The 17,805-nt window shown below is 35.1% G+C and overlaps 1 protein-coding gene across 4 annotated transcripts in view; it reads right to left on the bottom strand.

The window, feature by feature from the left end:
- MMS22L (MMS22 like, DNA repair protein) overlaps nucleotides 1-17,805 on the bottom strand; it is a 139,608-nt gene that overhangs the window by 6,198 nt on the left and 115,605 nt on the right. For 3 of the 4 annotated variants that reach the window (XM_023205881.2, XM_023205882.2, XM_023205884.2), the window contains 4 exons: nucleotides 16,630-16,841; nucleotides 13,403-13,566; nucleotides 2,865-2,961; nucleotides 951-1,118 (listed from right to left, as the gene is read on the bottom strand). In XM_023205881.2, the coding sequence (XP_023061649.2) occupies nucleotides 951-1,118; nucleotides 2,865-2,961; nucleotides 13,403-13,566; nucleotides 16,630-16,841 (641 nt within the window). Of the gene's footprint in view, nucleotides 1-950; nucleotides 1,119-2,864; nucleotides 2,962-13,402; nucleotides 13,567-16,629; nucleotides 16,842-17,805 lie in introns of those variants that run through there. The other variant, XR_002730375.1, reaches the window with a different exon arrangement.

Raw genomic sequence — 17,805 nt, 5'->3', positions numbered from 1 at the left:
GCCCTATATAGGTGTATCATTTTAAAATCTTTGCTACCATATAATTACTGTACCTTTTCTACCTTTTCATATATTTAGATACACAAATACTTACCATCATGTGACAACTGTCTGTAGTATTCAGTACAGTAACATGTTATACAAGGTGGTAGCCTAGGAGCAATAGGTCACACCACATCGCCTAGGTGTGTGGTAGGCTATTCCATCTAGGTTTGTGTAAATATACTCTATTTGATGTTCACAAATGATGAAATTGCCTAACTACACATTTCTTAGAACCTATCCCTGTCGTTAAGCAACACATAACTGTATTTTGATTATTTAATAACCTTTAGGACATAAAAATTCCACTGTGAGTATTGACTACTCTAAAACAATTTTTTTAAGAAATAAATATAGGCTTATTCCCACAATGTTGAGACTCTAAATAGTCCAGCACTATTTTCAGTTGAGTTATGAGCCTATAAAAAAAGTCTTATTTCCTATTTTTGACCAAAACCTATATTGTCTAATAGGGTCACTTATTCACTAGACATATGATACAGCTGACTAAATAAATCAAGCACCCCTCAAAGGGTTATGATTTGCCATCATAAATTTTATTAAAAAACAAGACATCCAAGGCTATGAGGTCCACTTCCCAATGAGGAACACTTAAATGCGTTTTGAGCAACAGCAGCAGTGCTGAAATATACAGCTTTCTAAAGCGGTCACTTTGAAAGGAAAAACATGCAAATGTATGTATTGATTTTGCTAAGTTTGTTGATAAGCCATGCTACTACTATTCACACTTTGTAAAACTGATAACAATCACAGTACTGAAACATTTTTCATCTCAAAAAAACACATCCAAATTTTGGGGAATAAGAAAATAAATCATTTCTATAAGATGAAATAGATTTTATAATCACTGCCCCCCCCAAAAAATGTAATTAAATTATCAAACATACCTTTGTGCTATATTCCTGCCAAGGCCCCATTTCTGCTCTGAATCCTTCAGAGATTGAGTGAGGGTAGAAATCAAGTGGATGACAACCTGCTGGTCCAATGTTGCTACTGTTTCTAAAATGCTGTAAACCTGATAATAGTACCTCATACCATAATTCTGGATAAACTGTCTGAAAGTAAAACAGGTATATTTAGGATTACTCCTGGGGCAATTCCTTGTGCTGGTATCTACATGACAATCAACTATGAACTGAACATAACAAAGATCATTTCATATAAGATGACTGTAAGAATCTGGATGCAATATGAAAACTATTTAAAACACTTTAAAATAAAGAATTGAAATGGCTTATTTAAGTTGAGCCACAACCAGAGTGAAAGCACTGTGGGAGGAGTGGTGAAGGGAAGAGTCGGAAGCTTGGGAGGGAGAAGAAGGGGTAAAAATCTAATCCCAGGACTTTTTTGCAATATTCTACACAGTGAAATCTGAGTGGAAAGGATATGGGAGACAGTAAGAGAAAAAGTCAGATTTCCTAGTTACTTTTTAGTTCTTTGTAGCTCTACATAAATCAAACAATATTTTTATGAGAAAGGCAAGTTACGCCTAATATATTTTTATGTTCCTTAACTGAACAAAAGACTTTAGACCCATAGAAGGTCTTTATAAATAAAAATTCTATGTTTTAGCCTTAAAACCTCTACCCTCCACTACCAATCAACAAAATAAAAGCCACCTAGCTTAGTAAATTATAGAAAACATTCAATCTTTGATCATATAAAATCCTTTTCTCCTCTCCTAGGGCTTCACAATTTTCACAAATCACTGTTACTGAGTGATCACAATTTAAATAAACTATAAACACTTGAAAGGCACTAATTATGTGATGAGAAAAATGGAGGTACCAAAGATCCAACATAGAATGAAGGAAACGAACACAAATTATTTATCATGGTAGTGGTAAGACAGACATAGGAATAATAAAGGTAAACTGGTAGAAATCTTCAGAAAGAAATACAAAAACATACTGCCCTAACAGCACAAGACTCTAAAGGGAACAAGAGAGGGAAGAAAAAGAAAATATGCCTCAAGTTGCACTGTTATTCTTATGAACAATAAATCTACTTCTATAAAGTCCATGCTTCACAAATTAAACATAACAGAGCTTTCTGGAGCTACTCTTAGTATCTTAAAGCAAGTCAGAAAAGTAGTGACATGTACTTCTACAATCCTGAGGAACATGTCTGGCAAGGTCTGAAGGCCTGTGTACTCGTCATCATGACTCACATTTCCCACTTTACCCTCTCAAACCCAGTCTAGGGCCAGGTAATGACATTTCAGTCAGTGACAGGTAGCATATACAATGGTGGTTCAGTATAAGAAGATTAAAATACTGCATTTTTACTGTACCTTTTATGTTTGGATACATTTAGATACACAAATATTTACTACTGTGTTACAACCGCCTACAGGATTCAGCGCAGTGACATGTTATACTGATTTGTAGTCTAGGACCATTAGGCCACACCGTATAGTCTAGGTGCATAGTGGGCTATAGCACCTCAGTTTGTTGTATAAGTACACTCTATTTGAGGGTCACACAGTGATGAAATTGGCTAACTATACGTTTCTCAGAACTTATCCCTATCATTAAGAGACACATGACTATTCATGCAAGATTCTTTCTTACTAAATTCACAGGTAATTTTAAGTCCCTTCACTTATCTTTTTCACTGGCACTTTTATTTTTCAATAAAACATCACAATGTAACAAAACTACTGCCAAAAATACAATAATTGAAATACTATAAACAAGTAGTAACACATTATGTTTTGGATAATTAGTTATTTAAAAAACATGTTGGCTGTCAAATGGCTGGCAATAGTCTCCTTGCCAGTTGGCATATTTTCCAGTTACCTAAACACAGAAGTCAGCTGGGCGGAAGGTTCTTCTCCTGACCCCACTTGGCAGGCTTTTACCACGTATTGCAGGTTCTCTGTGGCCAGCCTTTTAACTAGAAGGAAAAATTATAGCATTACGCACTGTGTCTGAATTGACCATCTGGATCCTCATTTTTATGAACGCTCTTGATTTAGAAAAATATGTTGTTTTCTTAAAGTATGTACATCCTTTTTCTATTTTTCAAAATGAAATAGTTCTAAGTTTTTGTTTTATTCTAAAGTATACCTATCTTCCATTTTAAGAAAATAAAAAAGTTTAAAAGTTTTTTTAAATCTATTTTTCTCTTAGAAAGGTGCCCATATTCAAAAACATTACACCATCCTAATCCTACAAACAGTAACATACCGACAAAAGAAAGCCTTTAAAAATTCAGCTGATTTACAGACAAGCAGATTGATTTTTTAAAAATTCATAAGCATATTCCTCCCACCCCCTCACAAACATATAAGTAGCAAACTAGATACCATGAACAATTTCTTTTCACTTAAAATTAGCCAAATGTGTATGCAAAAATGTTGTTTGTGATGCTATCTTCCTTCCAAAGGATAACAAAGCATAAAAAGAATACTTACATTCTTTAAATATTTAACCAAATCCTTTAAAATTGTGTGCTTGTACACAAAAATAATGCAAAAATACCAAGAAAGGATGTAGAAAACCCAATATGCTCTGAATGCTACTAAATTCTTATGTTGTTTTTGACACATTAAATATAAGAAACCAGAGAAAAAAGTGCTTTTTCCAAGAATAAAAAAATGTTCAGAAACTGTAACCCATTATAGCAGGAACACAAAATATATGATGAACATCAACTTAATTAATATTAGGTAGTAGAGAATGTTTTCCATGCGATGAGGCTAGTGGCTAAGGAACATACAGCACACTTGCCTTTTACTTGAAAACTTTTTACAACTTTTTAAAATAACTTCTCATTTTAGATGCGGTTTATTTTTGCTTTAACTGAACTACCTTTAAAAACAAAATGAGTGTTTTTTTTTTTTTTTTAAAGAACACTCTTACTCTATCATCCCAGCTAGAGAAGTGGTGTGATAATAGCTCACTCTAACTTCCATCTCCTGGGCTCAAGCAATCCTCCCACCTCAGCCTCTCAAGTAGCTTGGACTACAAGTGCGTGCCACCACTCCTGGCTAATTTTTTAAAAAAAGCTTTTTGTAGAGATGGAAGTCTTGCTATGTTGCCCAGGCTGGCCTCAAACTTATCAAGTGATCCTCCCACCTTGGCCTCCCAAAGCACTGGGATTACATGTGTGAGCCACACCTGGCCTTTTTGTTAAAAGAAGAGCTTTATTATCATATAATTCACATACTATACAATTTACCCATTTAAAATATATTGTTCAATGGTTTTTAGTATATTCAGACTTGTACAACCATCATCACAATTTTACACTATTTTCAGTATCTTGAAATTCCATACTCTTTAACTATCCTGAGTCCTTCTAAGCAATCACTAACCTACTTTCTGTCTCTACAGACCTTTTTTTTTTTAACTTTTTTTTTTGGTGTATGACGGACTTTCCTTCCGTTGCCCAGACTGGAGTGCGGTGCCACGATCTCGGCTCACTGCAACCTTTGCCTCCCAGGTTTAAGCAATTCTCCTGCCTCAGCCTCCCGAGTAACTGGGATTAAAAGCGCATGCCACCATGTATGACTAATTTTGTATTTTTAGAAGAGACGTGGTTTCACCATATTGGCCAGGCATATCTCGAACTCCTGACCTCAAGTGATCCACCCGCCTCAGCCTCCCAAAGTGCTGGAATTACAGACATGAGACACCATGCCCAGCCCCGTCTCCATAGATTTAACTATTCTGGATATTTCATATAAATGAAATAATATGTGAGTTTTGTGACTGGCTTCTTTCACTTAGAATAATGTTTTCAATATTCATCAATGTTATAGCATGTTTCAATACTTCATGCTTTCTTATAGCCAAACAATATTCCATTGTATAAATGTATCAACATTTTTAAATTGACCCATCAAATCATAAGTATTCTACTTTTTGGCTATAATAAACAATATTGCTATAAAAATTAATTTACAAGTTTCTGTGTGGACTTATGTGTTCACTTATCTTAAATATATACATATTTTTAGAGGTGAAATTGCTGGGTCATACAGTAACTCCATGCTTAACCGCTTGAGGAACTACCGGACTATTATCCAAAGTAGCAACATGACTTTACATTTCCAGGGGCATTAAATGAGAGTTCCAATTTCTCCACATTGTCCCCAATCTTTTTCATTGTCTGACTTCCTCATTATAGCCAACGTTGTGGGTATGAAGTGATATCTCAGTGTAGTTTTGATATGCATTTCCCTGGTGACTAATGATGTTGAATACCTTTTCGGGTGCTTATTAGTCATTTGTTTATTTTCTTTGTAGAAATGTCTATTCAGATTCATTGCCAATTTTTAAATTCAGTTATTTGTTACTTATTCTTAAGAGTTCTTTATATATTATAGATGCACACTCCTTATCATCACATATAATTTACAAGTATTTTTTCCCATTTTGTGGGTTGTCTTTTCACTTTCTTAATAGTGTCCTTTGAAACACAAAAGCTCCTAATGTTTGATGAAGTCCAATTTATCTCTTTCTTCTTTTGTGGTTCATGCTTTTAGTGTCATAGCTAAGAATCCATTGCCAAATCCAAAGTCATGAAGATTTTACTCCTATATTTTCTTCTATGACTTTTACAATTTTAGCCCTGACACTAAGGTCTATGATTCACTTTAGGTTAGTTTTCGTATGTGGTATGAAACAAGGTTTCAACTTCATTCTTTTGCATGTGGCTATCTATTTGACCTAGCAAAATTTGTTGAAAAGACTACTTTTCCCCTATTAAATTGTCTTGGCACTCTTGTCAACAAACAAAAAAACCCCAATTGACCATAAACACGGGTTTCTCTCTGAACGCTCAATTCTATTCTGTTGACCTACATATCTATCTTTATGTCACTATCACATTGTCTTGATTACTGTTGCCTTGTAACATGTTTTAAAATCCAGAAGTATGAGTTTTCCAGCTTTCCTCTTGATTTGGCTATTCTGGGTCCCCTGTAATTCCATATAAATTAGTAATTCTTATGGAGCTATTAGTATAGTCACTTAAGCTTTCTGTGGTTGCTGTTTGCATAACTATCTTTTCCCATCTTTCTACTTTCAATCTATTTATATCTGTGAATCTATAGTATTTCCTGTAAATATCATATAGGTAGATCTTGTTTTTTTAAAAAATCCACTGTGATCATCTCTGCTTTTTCATTGGACTGGTCAATCCTTTCACACAGCATTATTTTTGATATAGTTTGATTTACATCAGCATTCTTACTTTTTGTTTTCGTAATGACTCATGTGTTTGTTTCTTTCATCAACTTTACTGTTTTCTTATTGCATTAAGTGAATTTTTTTTAGTGTAGCCTTTCAAATCTTTAATGATTTAAAAATTATTATTATTATACTTTAAGTTCTGGGGTACATGTGCACAATGTGCAGGTTTGTTACATATGTATACATATGCTAAGTTGGTTTGCTGAACCCATTAACTTGTCATTTACATTAGGCATTTCTCCTAATGCTATCCCTCCCCCAGTCCACCACCTCCCGACAGGCCCTGCTGTGTGATGTTTCCCTCCCTGTGTCCATGTGTACTCACTGTTCAACTCCCACTTGTGAGAACATGTGGTGTTTTTCTCTTCTTGTGTTAGTTTGCTGAGAATGATGGTTTCCAGTTTCATCCGTGTCCCTGCAAAGGACATGAACTCATCCTTTTTTATGGCTGCATAGCATTCCACAGTGTGTATGTGTCACATTTTCTTTATTCAGTCTATCATTGATGGGCATTTGGGTTGGTTCCAAGACTCTGCTATTGTGAACAGTGTTGCAATAAACATATGTGTGTATGTGTCTTTTTAGCAGAATCATTTATAATCCTTTGGGTATATACCCAGCAATGAGATTGTTGGGTCAAATGGTATTTCTAGTTCTAGATCCTTGAGGAGTCACCACACTGTCTTCTACAATGGTTGAACTAATTTACACTTCCACTGACAGTGTAAAAGTGCTCCTATTTCTCCACATCCTCTCCAGCATCTGTTGTTTCCTGACTTTTTAATGATCACCATTCTAACTGGTGTGAGATGGTATCTCATTGTGGATTTGATTTGTATTTCCCTAATGACCAGTGATGAGCATTTTTTCATAAGTTTGTTGGCTACATAAATGTCTTCTTTTGAGAAGTGTCTGTTCATATCCTTCGCCCATTTTTTGACAGGTTGTTTGTTTTTTTCTTGTAAATTTGTTTAAGTTCTTCGTAGATTCTGGATATTAGCCCTTTGTCAGATGGATGGATTACAAAAATTTTCTCCCATTCTGTAGGTTGCCTGTTCACTCTGCTGATAGTTTCTTCTGCTATGCAGAAGTTCTTTAGTTTAATTAGATCCCATTTATATATTTTGGCTTTTGTTGTCATTGCTTTTGGTGTTTTAGTCATGAAGTCTTTGCCCATCCCCATGTCCTGAATGATATTGCCGAGATTTTATTGTAGGGTTTTTATGGTTTTAGGTCTTATGTTTAAGTCTTTAATCCATCTTGAGTTAATTTTTGTATAAGGTGTAAGGAAGGGATCCAGTTTCAGTTTTCTGAATATGGTTAGCCAGTTTTCCCAGCACCATTTATAAAATAGGGAATCCTTTTCCCATTGTTTGTTTCTGTCAGGTCTATCAAAGATCAGATGGTTGTAGATGTGTGATGTTATTTCTGAGGCCTCTGTTCTGTTCCACTGGTCTATATATCTGCTTTGGAAGCAGTACAATGCTGTTTCAGTTACTGTAGCCTTGTAGCATTGTTTGAAGTTAGGTAGCATGATGCCTCCCGCTTTGTTCTTTTTGGTTAGGATTATCTCAGCAATGCACACATTTTTTTAGTTCCATATGAAATTTAAAATAGTTTTTTTTCAAATTCTGTGAAGAAAGTCAGCGGTAGCTTGATGGGAATAGCATTGAATCTATAAATTACTTTGGGGAGTATGGTCATTTTCACAATACTGATTCCTCCTATCCATGAGTATGGAATGTTCTTCCATTTGTTTGTGCCCTCTTTTACTTTATTTCATTGAGCAGTGGTTTGTAGTTCTCCTTGAGAAGGTCCTTCACATCTCTTGTAAGTTGTATTCCTAGGTATTTTATTCTCTCTGTAGCAACTGTGAATGGGAGTTCACTCATGATTTGGCTCTCTGTTTGTCTGTTATTGGTGTATAGGAATGTTTGTGATTTTTGCACACTGATTTTGTATCCTGAGACTTTGCTGAAGCGGCTTATCAGCTTAAGGAGATTTTGGGCTGAGACGATGGGGTTTTCTAAATATATAATCATGTCATCTGCAAACAGAGACAATTTGACTTCCTCTTTTCCTAATTGAATGCACTTTATTGCTTTCTCTTGCCTAACTACCCTGGCCAGAACTTCCAATACTGTGTTGAAGAGGAGTGATGAGAAAGGGCATCCTTGTCTTGCGCCAGTTTTCAAAGAGAATGCTTCCAGTTTTGTCTATTCAGTATAATATTGGCTGTGGGTTTGTCATAAATAGCTCTTATTATTTTGAGATACGTTCCATCAATACCTAGTTTATTGAGTTTTTAGCACGAAGTACTGTTTGTTGAATGTTGTCGAAGGCCTTTTCTGCATCTGTGGAGATAATCACATGGTTTTTGTTGTTGGTTCTGTTTACATGATGGATTATGTTTATTGATTTGCTTATGTTCGACCAGCCTTGCATCCCAGGGATGAAGCGACTTGATCGTGCTAGATAAGCTTTCTGATGTGCTGCTGGATTCGGTTTGCCAGTATTTTATTGAGGATTTTCGCATTGGTGTTCATCAGGGATACTGGCCTAATATTTCCCTTTTCTGTTGTGTCTTTGCCAGGTTTTAGTATCAGGATGATGACGGCCCTCATAAAATGAATTAGGGAGGATTCCTTCTTTTTCTATTGATTGGAATAGTTTCAGAAGGAATATTTCCAGCTCCTCTTTGTAACTCTGGTAGAAATCAGCTATGAATCTGTCTGGCCCTGGGCTTTTTTTGGTTGGTAGGCTATTAATTACTGCCTCAATTTCAGTACCTGTTAGTGGTCTATTCAGAGATTCGACTTCTTCCTGGTTTAGTCTTGGGAGGGTGTATGTGTCCAGGAATTTATCCATCTCTTCTAGATTTTCTAGTTTATCTGTGTAGAGGTGTTTATAGTATTCTCTGATCATAGTTTGGATTTCTGTGGGATTGGTGATGATAATCCCTTTATCATTTTTTATTGTGTCTATTTGATTCTTCTCTCTTTTCTTCTTAGTTTGGCTAGCGGTCTATTTTGTTGATCTTTTCAAAAAACCAGTTCCTGGCTGGATTCACTGATTTTTTTGAAAGTTTTTTTGTTTCTCTATCTCTTTCAGTTCTGCTCTGATCTTAGTTATTTCTTGTCTTCTGCTAGCTTTGAATCTGTTCGCTCTTGCTTCTCTAGTTCTTTTAATTGTGATGTTAGGGTGTCAATTTTAGATCTTTCTGCTTTCTCTTGTGGGCATTTAGTGCTACAAATTTCCCTCTACACACTGCTTTAAATGTGTCCCAGAGATTCTGGTACATTGTGTGTTTGTACTCATTGGTTTCAAAGAACATCTTTATTTCTGGCTTCATTTTGTTATTTATCCAGTAGTCATTCAGGAACAGCTTGTTCAGTTTCCATGTAGTTTTGCAGTTTTGAGTGAGTTTCTTAATCTTGAGTTCTAATTGGATGGCACTGTGGTCTGAGAGACAGGTTGCTGTGATTTCTGTTCTTTTACATTTGCTGAGGAGTGTTTTACTCCCAATGATGTGGTCAATTTTAGAATAAGTGCAATGTGGTGCTGACAAGAATGTATATTCTGCTGATCTGGGGTGGAGAGTTCTATAGATGTCTCTTGGGTCTGCTTGGTCCAGAGCTGAGTTCAAGTCCTGGATATCCTTGTTAAGTTTCTGTCTCATTGATCTAATATTGATAGTGGGTTGTTTGACAGTGGGGTGTTAAAGTCTCCCACTATTATTGTGTGGGAGTCTAAGTCTCTTTGTAGGTCTCTAAGAACTTGCTTTATGAATCTGGGTGCTCCTGTATTGGGTGCATACATATCTAGGATAGTTAGCTCTTCTTGTTGCATTGATCCCTTAACCACTATGTAATGGCCTTCTTTGTCTCTTTTGATCTTTGTTGGTTTAAACTCTTTTTTATCAGAGACTAGGATTGCAACCCCTGATTTTTTTTGCTTTCCATTTGCTTGGTAAATCTTCCTTAATCCCTTTATTTTGAGCCTTTGCACAAGAGACGGGTCTCTCAAATACAGCACACTGAAGAGTCTTGACTCTATTCAATTTGCCAGTCTGTGTCTTTTAATTGGGGCATTCAGCCTATTTCATTATTAATTACTTTTGAACTATTTCCTTTGTGGTCACTCTAAGTTAATCATATATACCTTATCAGAGCTTCAAATTTATACTAATACAGAAACAGAAATCTTATGCACTGTATAGCTCTATTTCTTTCTCTCCCTTTTTGTGGTATTGTTATACCTATTATATAATATCTACAAATGTTAAAAGTTAAAAATATACTGTTGTAATTTTTACTTTATATAAATTTATGTCTTTCAAAGAAGCTAAGAAAAGAGAGAACAGCAAATACATATCTTAACTTCTGCTATACAGGTCCAGCATTCATAATCCAAAGATCCAAAATTCCAAATGCTTCAAAATCTCAAAGTATTTAACAGCTGACATGATGCCATAAGTGGAAAATTCCACACCTGACTTCATGTGACAGGCTGCATATACAATTTATAAATATTGTAAAAAACTACCTTCAGGAGACACGTTTAAGGTGTATATGAAACATAAATGAATTTCATGTTTAGACTTGAGTCCTGCTGCTAAGATACCTCATACTATATACGCAAATATTCAAAAATCCAAAAGAATCTGATACACAAAACACTTCTGTTCCCAAGCATTTTGGATATGGAACACTAATCCTGTATTAACCTTCTTACTTATCTTTTCTTTTCTTTTTTTTTCATTTATTCCTGGGTATTTGAGTTGCCATGTGGAGTCCTTTCCTTAGCCTAATACTGTTTTGCTCTCACCACCTTCTTTGTGTTATTATTGGTAACTATATTTCTATATGTTATAGGCTCAACAATATTATTTTATACAAATGCTTCTTAAAAACCAGTTAAGAGAATAAAGGTGAAAAAATGTGCATTCATACTGTCTTAATAATAATATGATAATCTTTACTAGAATTCTTTTGTGTAGATGTGGATCTGAATTACTGCCTGGGGTCAGTCTCAGTCTGAAAAACTTCCTTTAGCATTTTGTTAAAAGGTGGGTCTGTTAGCAACAAATTCTCTCAGCTTTAATTTATTTGAGAATGTCTGTTTCACCTTCGGTTTTGAAAGGTAGCTTTGCTAAAAAAGGATTCTTGGTTGACAGGTCCCCCTCTACCCTCCTGCTTTAAATCCTCTGAATGTCATCCCACTGTCTCTGGCCCCCACTGTTTCCTTTGAGAAGTCAGCTGTTAATGTTACCAGAGTTTCTCGTAGAGGACAAGTCATTTTTCTCTGGCTACTTCCAAGATTTTCTCTTGGCCTTTAGCTTTTGGCATCTTTACTATGATGTATCTGTTTGTGGATCTTTTTACATTTACCTTACCTGGAGTTAGCTGAACTTCCTGAATGTATAAGTTAATATTCTTGAATAAACTTTAAAAAATTTTAGACATTACGTATTATTTTAGGTTGGGCGTGGTGGCTCACCCCTGTAATCTCAGCACTTTGGGAGCCCGAGGCGGGCGGATCATGAGGTCAGATCAAGACCATCCTGCTAACATGGTGAAACCCCATCTCTATTGAAAATACAAAAAAATTAGCCAGGCGTGGTGGTGGGCACCTATAGTCCCAGCTACTCGGGAGGCTGAGGCAGGAGAAAGGCGTGAACCTGGGAGGCACAGCTTGCAGTGAGTCGGTATCGTGCCACTGCACTCCAGCCTGGGGGAAAGAGCGAGACTCCGTCCCAAAAAAACAAAACAAAACAAAACAAAAATTTATATATATACACACACACTTATTTACTTATTTTATTTTCAATTTTTTTTGCCTTCTCCTGGTTCACCTGTTATATATATGGTGCACTTAATGGTGTTCCACATTTCTCAACAGCTCTGTTCATTTTCTTCATTTTTTTTCCTTTGTGCTTTAGATTACATTATCTATATTGATCTATGTTCAAGTTTGCTAATTCTTTCTTCTGCCAGTTCTAATCCACTAATGAGTCCCTCTGGTGAAATTTTTAACTCAGCTATTGAACTTTAACTCCAAAATTTCCATTTGGTTCTTTTCGTAAAACTTCTTTCCCTATTGTCACCAAACTTTCCTTTTCTTCATTTATTACACATTCCTTTAGTTCTATGAATATATTTATAATAGTTACTTTGAAGTCTTTGTCTATTAAAGACAATATCTGACTGCTGTCACTGGCAGTTTATGTTGCCTGCTTTTCTTCTCAGTATATGGATTGTACGTGTCTGTTTCTTTGCAAGTCCTGTAATTTTTTGGTGAAAATTGCGCTTTTCAAATAATGAAGTCTACTCCTCCTCTTGCCCTCTCACTGCCTTAGATGTTGCTCCTGAGGTGGTGTAACCTCGGGTATGCCCACAGTCTCCATGTGAAGACAATGGTTTTGGCAGGACTCTCACACTCAGCTGTTACGCTCTGCTAATTAATTTCTGCGTGATTGCTTTAATGTTTTTAGTAATACCCTGGGGCATAAATTGCTTTAAGGACTAATCTAATAAAATTCAGGCTCCTTTGAGGTCAGTGATTGAGATTTGTTCTGACCTAAGAGCTCTATCCCAAAGTGCTGGGATTACAGGTATGAGCCATTATGCCAGGCCAATAAATGTTATTTTAAAGCAATCACTAGAAGTAAGGTTGATGAGACTGAAAACAAAAGGAGTAGAATCAAAGGACCCCTACAAGTTTGCCCCAAAAATCAGCTTAGATATTTCAGCAAAAACCTGAATTAAAAAAGTATGATGACCTCTCATTACTTGATATTTAACAAATTGCCTTTAATACTGAAGTCAGATTTAACAAATATTCTTTGAGAGGTTACCAAATCTAATCAAAGGAAGTAGCCCTTAAATAAACTATTTGCCTCAAGGAGGAAAAAAAAGCCAAAACTAAAATGGACCAAAAACATCTCAGTTTGTAACCATTTTATCACACCTAACCTGAGCTCCTAGCCGGAGTTTATTCTTTAACCATGACCCATATCAAGGGATATAAAAGAATCACATACATTTTGTAACTATCCATTAAACTGATGGGAAACAGTAGTTTCTTAACTTGTGAAAAGAAAATGGTAACAAAAATAACCTTACAAACAAACTAACCTTGTGGTTCACTGACTAACACCAAGCATTTTAAAATGCCAGGGAGGAGTAGTTCGACTTCATAAACGTCTGTGTTAGTTTCCTTGAAGAGTTGGAGGATGAAGGCCAGAATGGATGCTAAGCGAGGAGGAGGTGAGGATCCCTTATACTCAAGGTAGGATTTCCTGAAAAGAAGCAAAATTTTGTTTATTCTCCGCTTAAAGCTTCAATAGAGCAAGAACAAATGGCACACACTTTAAAGATACTGGCAAAATTTACCCCCCAAAATTAATACAGTTATCCTTTTGGTGTGCTCTCAGGGCCAAAGCACAATATAGTCAGTCATAAACTAAACTGAAAGCAACCTTGTTTTACAATGAACTCAAAATCTAAATGAAAGCCTAATTGTTAATTTGTGTTTTTTTTTTTTCCTTTCTAATACAAGTTTGATCTCCTTTATGGGTCCTCAATGCTGCAACATTTTCTCTAATGTTAAATTTGCATAAATAAATCTCTCTTCATATCTATTTATGTAAGGACTTGGGAGGAGTCTCATTTTTCCAAATAAACAGAGGATTGTCCTAGGAATAAGATAGGACATTCAAGCTTTATCTCCTTCCTTCCTCCAGTAAGTTAAAGACTCAGAGAACTAATTTAGGATTAAGTATTACCTCTCAAGACAAGATAAAATTTAGTATTAGAACTCAAGAGAGATCATAAGGATAATAATTTGACTAATCTTTCTTTAGTCCCACCTCTTAGAACAGGTCCAGGCTCATAATGAGTGTTCGGTATACATTTATTAAGTGAATAAATAAAAGTTGGAATTGCTTAGTTTCTGCAAATGTCTAGACAATGTGAAGATCTGTCAAATACAGCTAAATATAAACTAGACATCCATATATATATATATATATATATATATATATACACACACATATAAAAAATACATATTTGCAAAGTAATAATAAACATGAGGAATAGAAATCACTAAGTATTATAAACATAAGGATAAGAACTATGTCTTAGTAATTATTTCTATTCCCTACAGTGACTTCCAACAAATACTACATATTAGAAAATTCATTATTTGAGGTTTGTCTAATTTTGTTTACTGCTGAATTCCTAATGCCTAGAACAAACATATATTGGGTACCAGTGGAATGCCAGGTACATATCTAAGAACAAGAATATAAAATTGAGTAAAATACGGTCTCTGAAAGCAAGAGGCCCACCATCGAGTGGAGAAGTTAAATGAAAAAAAGAAAAAGACAATTACAATATAGCATAATGGTGCTTTTGACAAAGATAAGCACAGAATTCTCAGGAATTCAGAGGAAAGAGCCCTAACTCAGATGAGGGAGTGCAGGAATAGGGAAGCATGGCATGGAAGAAGTCTTAGGAGGCAATCTCTGTATCTTTCCTGAGTATTTAAAAAAAAAAAAAAGTTACATTTTTAAGCCTTCAACTATAAACCATGAGAAAAACATTTTTACTGTATGTTAAGTAAATAGGAAAGTCAACTAGTCCTGGGATCCTAAACACTGGGGTTTTAAACAGTTTTACAGATTCAATTTCACTTCAGCATCTGTCATTTAGATTGTACTAAAATTATTTACACAATATTTCAAACACTGTGGTAGGTTACTATAATCCTGTTGGAAATTCAGATACAAGTAAGGCAAAACTATCATAATTCTGCAAATTGAGCTGTACAGGGCATATGATTTCAAAAAAGGAAACATACATGGTACACTGACATATCAGGTGTAGGTTATATAAAGGATAGGTGGGATTTAGCCCCAACAAATGACATTTTAATGGAGAAAGCAGTTTGAATAAAGCTGTGACATAGGGAGGTATGAGGCATTTTGGAGGGGCAATACGAATCTTATTAGGGGTTGTATGACACCATATGTAATACATCTGGAAACGTTAAGTGATGGATCGCAGAGAACTAAGGAGCGTGAAATTTATTTCACAGGCAAAAAAGATCTTGCAGGTTTAATGGCAGGGAAGTTTCATAATGAAATAATATTTTAGGAAAAGTAATCTGGGGGCATTTTTTAGGGTGGACTAGAAGAAAAGACTAGGGATGCAGAAAGCAGAAGATTCTGACAATAGGTGCAATGTACTAAGGGAAGAGAAATAGGAAAAGGAGGTCAGGATTGCCAAAGGATGGTCAAGGATAGGAAGCAAAGAAGATAAAGCTTCCAAACCTGAGTAACAGGACACTAAGAACTCAAAACGGTGAGAGGGGAGACAGAATTTGGCATGGAATTCTATAATGAGAGGTAACAGATAATATTGGGTCACTAAAAAACACAGAAAACTAATACTAGATAAGAATAACATATATCACCATAGCATCTTAAAGCTTAAAAACTAATTTCATATAAAAATAAATACTACATGAAGACAACAACAAAACATTTTTTATTACTGAACTTCCTAATGTTAAAGGATATGGAGTTAGTAGAATATTTAAGAAGTTTCATTTTTCATTTGCTTAATAAAACTGAGTTAAGAGTAAACTAACGAAATAAGATTTCAGGGTGCTTCATTTCCAATATTAGCATTCATTTTTTCACTTAATTATCTTTATAAAATATAATTACTACATTTTATGTTTTTGAGATAGTGTCTCGCTCTGTTGCCCAGGCTAGAGTGCAGTGGTGAAATCCCAGCTCACTGCAACCTCTGCCTCCCAGATTCAAGCAGTTTTCCTGCCTCAGCCTCCTGAGTAGCTGGGATGATAGCCATCCACTAGCATGCCCAGCTAATTTTTTTGTATTTTTAGTAGAGATGGGGTTTCACTATGTTCATCAGGCTGGTCTCAAACTCCTGACCTTAAATGATCCACCCACCTCTGCCTCCCAAAGGGCTAGGATTATAGGTGTGAGCCACCACACCCAGCCAAATATAATTACTGTGTTTTTTACAGTATAAAATATAAATATTGTTTATCTGATGAAAAACTGAAAAGCAAAAATGTACCTTTAGGACATATATAGGGAAGGTAATAGCTACACAGAGAAAAGAGAAGCAGTTTAAAGGGCATTGTCTTAGGCTGCCATAAGCAAATGTCATTTTAATAAATTCTTAGATAATGTTTCTCAGGGAAAAAAAAAAGCTTCTGAACTTCTAGTATCCTAAGGGTTGCCAACATGTTTGAAATGCCACTTCATCACTTTTTAATACAGCTTAATAATTTGTACATACCACCTATATGTAATATTTAGATGTACCTTATGACTTGTACAATGCATTTCTTTAGAGATGATATTGGCGGAACAGTGGCTGTGTTTCTCAATGCCAGCAAAACAGGATGTTGTCCAAGATCTGAAACATATGGTGAAGCTGGAAGAAATCGCCCAATATACTGCTCAATAACATTCCCTAGCAATTGATTCAAATAGGCACTCGGATTTTGAGATTGACAACACACGATACAGATGCCCTACGAGGAAAAAAAGTAAGAAATACTAAGAGGTAAAGTTTCAAAGAACAAACAACATTTAGAAACTCACTAATGAAGTCCCCAGCATTAATATTCATGTGAGAATATAACAATCAAAAAGGATACCTCAAGTAATCAACAGATAATGTACATACGAATTACAAGGAGTTAAGCCTGGGCAACACATATGATATGGTATCTAAGCATGTACGTCTTTGAGGCATAAACAAAGGAAGCAGGGGAGAAGTGTAGGAAGACAAAGGCAGATTCTTTTCCTCTAATCTCAGAACACTTGAACATTTTGCTCATCAACTACATTTATATGTACTTAAAATGTTATAAAACATCTTTAAGTCATTTTTTTCTAGGTACCGGTTATTTTGTCTAAGACTATACAATTTTTGCTAAAAGTCTTCCATGCTAAAAATCTGAAAATTTTTTTAAAAGTAGTAACAAGGGGTAAAGAATATGGAAATTAAGACTCAGAATAACAATTTACTTAGTTTTCCTATAACAGGCACTGTGCTGTGTGCTTTATATTCACTATTTCATTTAAATTTCTCAAAGAACCATTGAGTTAGTAATACTGTATCTCCATTTTACAGCTAGGATAACTAAGGTTTAGAAAAGTGAAGAGTTTAATAAAGTCACACAGAACTCTTGATATCTTGTTGCATGTCTGTTTATTTTGCTTCCATTTGTATAGCAGTTAACAAAATACTTTCATATATATTACAGTATTTAACACTTAAACAATTAAACCAATACCCTGAGAGAAAATGTTTTCTGCTAGTATTACTAAATATTAAATGCTACTAAATATAGAAAATCATATAATAACCAACACAACAATATATTATATTCTAAAAGTTAACTCTTAATTTGGTACTTGGTGACTCACAATGTGTTTTCCAAGAGAAATCATTTAAAATGTTTGAAGTCTCCATTTTAGTTGTAAACGGGT

The sequence above is a fragment of the Piliocolobus tephrosceles genome, chromosome 5, assembly GCF_002776525.5.
Source record: "Piliocolobus tephrosceles isolate RC106 chromosome 5, ASM277652v3, whole genome shotgun sequence".
Taxonomy (NCBI): Eukaryota; Metazoa; Chordata; class Mammalia; order Primates; family Cercopithecidae; genus Piliocolobus; species Piliocolobus tephrosceles.
This window is presented reverse-complemented; position numbering and strand designations above follow the sequence as displayed.